General features: G+C 32.2%; 1 protein-coding gene across 1 annotated transcript in view; it reads left to right on the top strand.

Annotated features, from left to right (window-relative positions):
* The first annotated feature begins 640 nt into the window (after positions 1-640).
* Positions 641-3,341, top strand: part of LOC144972614 (sodium/hydrogen exchanger 9B2-like) — a 55,302-nt gene continuing 52,601 nt past the window's right edge. The window contains exons 1-2 of the mRNA XM_078914049.1: positions 641-774; positions 2,811-2,979. Coding sequence (XP_078770175.1) covers positions 2,813-2,979 — 167 coding nt within the window. The 5' untranslated portion in view covers positions 641-774; positions 2,811-2,812. The remainder of the gene's footprint in view (positions 775-2,810; positions 2,980-3,341) is intronic.

Genomic DNA, 3,341 nt, shown 5'->3' on the forward strand with positions numbered 1-3,341 from the left:
AATCTTCTTATCGTGGTTTTATGTGAACTTCGAACAAGATATTTGTGTGACTGTTTTGGTGATTTTGTAGTCGAATAAATGAACTTGTGTGATACCAAAACAATTATTGTAAAACACACTATTTGTGAACACTGACGCTTTATCAAATAATAATAATAATAATAATAATAATAATAATAATAATAATAATAATAATAATAATAATAATAATAATAATAATAATAATAATAATAATAATAAAATAATAATAATATAAAATAATAATAATAATAATAAAATAATAATAATAATAATAATAATAATGATAATAATAATAATAATAATAAAATGTATCATAACCAGGACGACAAGACGATATTTCATTCCCCATTAAGAATCAGATATCCAAGTTAGGACATGCCTTCTTTTATTCAGAGGCTTGTGTAGATAGGTATACAGTGTGCTGGGCTATCATTTAGTGGGAAAATGCAACGTTTAGACAAAACGTCCTCACCGGCGACATCCATTTACAGAGTCCGTGGTTTCTGTTACGCTACTTCCCAAAGTTGCTTTATCAATCAATCTTGTCATCGCCATTGCCCCTTACCGTCATCCTTACTCAGTTACGTGGGAGATGTTTCAGATGTGATGCAAACAATTCATTTTGCAAGGTTTTAAACCAAAGGTTCCAAGTTGAGAGAAACTGATATAAATGTAAATTATTACACTTAGCTCTTTTTTTTCATATAACACAATTTCATTGACAAATTTGGAAAACCTAAAAGGAAAATAAAGGTATGTTTGAACTTGTGAATACCGTGGCTAAATTATTTGTCCTATGATATGTGCTTTGATAGAAAACACTCATTGATAAATTTGACTGTTACCGACTTATTGTAGAATCGCGTGTTCAGTATAACACACGTATATGCAGAACGTATAGTAATCTCTAATTAGACGTTCCTTAAGCTGTTGATCAATTCACTTTTTTGCTTTTGTTCTCTTATTTATTATATTGTATAGATTGATAGATATATAGATAGTTAGAGAGATAAATAGATAGGTTGAATGACCGATGTTTATAAATAGGGGAGAGACAGTGAGAGAGAGAGAGAGAGAGAGAGAGAGAGAGAGAGAGTGAGATGGGGAAGGGTGTGTATGGGTGTGTGTGTGTGTGTGTGTGTGTGTGTGTGTGAGAGAGAGAGAGAGAGAGAGAGAGAGAGAGAGAGAGACCGAAATTTAACATATCATAATTCTTTGGTCTTTATATGCTTTCAAAACTCAAAATAATTATATGACAATTGAAACAGTTATGGATCATCTTTTGGAAGGGCGTTTTAAAGGATTCTTGTACATGGCTATTTTCCTAAGACATATCAAAAATTCGATGACTTACTTATTTCACTTTTTGTCTCCAATTCAGTCAAATATTCTAACCCACCTTCTGGTTATCGATAGCTCGGGAGTATTTATATCATTATGAACATAATTCGCAGGTTCTTTTTCTTAAACTGAACTTTGAATATACTTTTCTTTGTTCTGATCTTTTTTAGTATTTAACATTTACCGAAAAAACAATATTATTAAGTCGCCTTATGATATTCAATAAAACTCTTAATTACGTATCTCGTTTATGTCTTTAAACATCATTCATTAAAGAGGGGGAAAATGCGACACATATTCCTTAAAATGATGGAGGATGCGTGGAGGGTTCCAGTAAAAAAGACATGATTCTGTAACCCATCCGCTTAATCTAGTTTGGTGTCCGTATGAACCTTTAGGCCGAATATTGAAATTAAAATTTGATACATGACTGAGAAAATCCGATTTCAGCGATAACTTATCAAGTAGAATTGATAAAGTTTTCTACAGCGCGACCCCCCCCCCCCCCCCCCAAAAAAAAAAAACAAAAAAAAAAAAACAAAAACAAAAAAAAACACAAACAAACAAACAAACATAAAAAAGCTTTTAAAACAGAAACATACCAAAACCAGTCTGTGTTGATTTACTCCAATTTGTAACAATATATATATGACATGGTGTGTCACTTGCAAAATAGTCTAGTGATTTTTAACTCACTCAATCCTAGAGATTTTGCTACTTTTCAAAATTGGAAAAAATGTCTTTAAAATGAGCATGCACATATCATTAACATATAAAAACTAAAAACATTAGCTTTGATACTTCGCCTATAATTTGTCTCAGAAAAATGTAATAAATAGGCATAGGGTAAAAGTAACCCGGGTAAACTACGGATATAGTCGGTGTTAGGATTGAGTGAGTTAAAGGGATGGACTATTAACATTTCAGGTTTCTACTCTATAATTTTATCAGCACAAATACAAGTTATTATGCAATAAAACAAGGAAGGAAAAAGAAACGTACCACGTCAATTTCGCAATATGTCGAAATTACTCAATTAGATATAGAGAATTAGAAATTAAGTCAAATTAGTTATTTATACGAAAAAGAATAGGTTTTAGCTGTGCATTATGACAACACATTATTCTCTAATAATATTTCATTATGTCTACTTTTAATTCCATTTTTAGCGTTTGGTTCATCCGGACATAACATTGAATAAAGATTACTGGTGACAAATGCAAATAGAGAGAAAAATATATTATATTGCTTTGTTGATCGATGATAGTACGGTGTCAAGAAAATACTGTTAGGATTCGTTAATCTAACTCAATGGTTTGTTTTATGCGATTATTAACCTCCAATCATAATTGTGTCATGCTATCACGTCCAAGCATCCACAGATCATTTACCGACAATATTGTTGAGAATTATTATGTTACATTGCTATTATTTTCTTCCCCATGAAGTCATGTCGGCAGATACAGTTAGCCCTGATGGCACCAGATTTGAAATGCAAATTCAAGACCAAACAAGCAATAACAGCCGCAATGATTCACCCAGAAATGTGTTCAGAGCATGTTATGCATATTTAATGGCTGAAAACAACCCACTTGAGCCGAATGCGTCCATTTTCAGGTAAGAAGACTGAAATGTATATTGCCATCGTGTTGGCGGGTACCTACGTACGAGAGTGCTTGATAATGTTGGTTGGAGCATATAAAATAAATAAGGTCACTCACATTTTATTGCTGATATAATTGTTTCAATGGCTTCCATATCGTCAGACGGCAATTATCTGTAGTGTACTTTTCCTTTAATTGAATTCGACGAAACTACAACATGTCACTACATAACAACAATAACCATCGCCCAACTTAGTGGAAGTAAGAATAAGGACGAAAACAAACATCGAATTAAATTAAAGGAAAAGTACACTACGGATAATTGCCGACTGACAATATGGACGCCATTGAAACAATTGTATCGGCAAGAAATGT

Source organism: Berghia stephanieae, chromosome 5, assembly GCF_034508935.2.
Source record: "Berghia stephanieae isolate SIO BIC M18660-M18661 chromosome 5, UCSD_Bste_1.3, whole genome shotgun sequence".
Classification (NCBI taxonomy): Eukaryota; Metazoa; Mollusca; class Gastropoda; order Nudibranchia; family Aeolidiidae; genus Berghia; species Berghia stephanieae.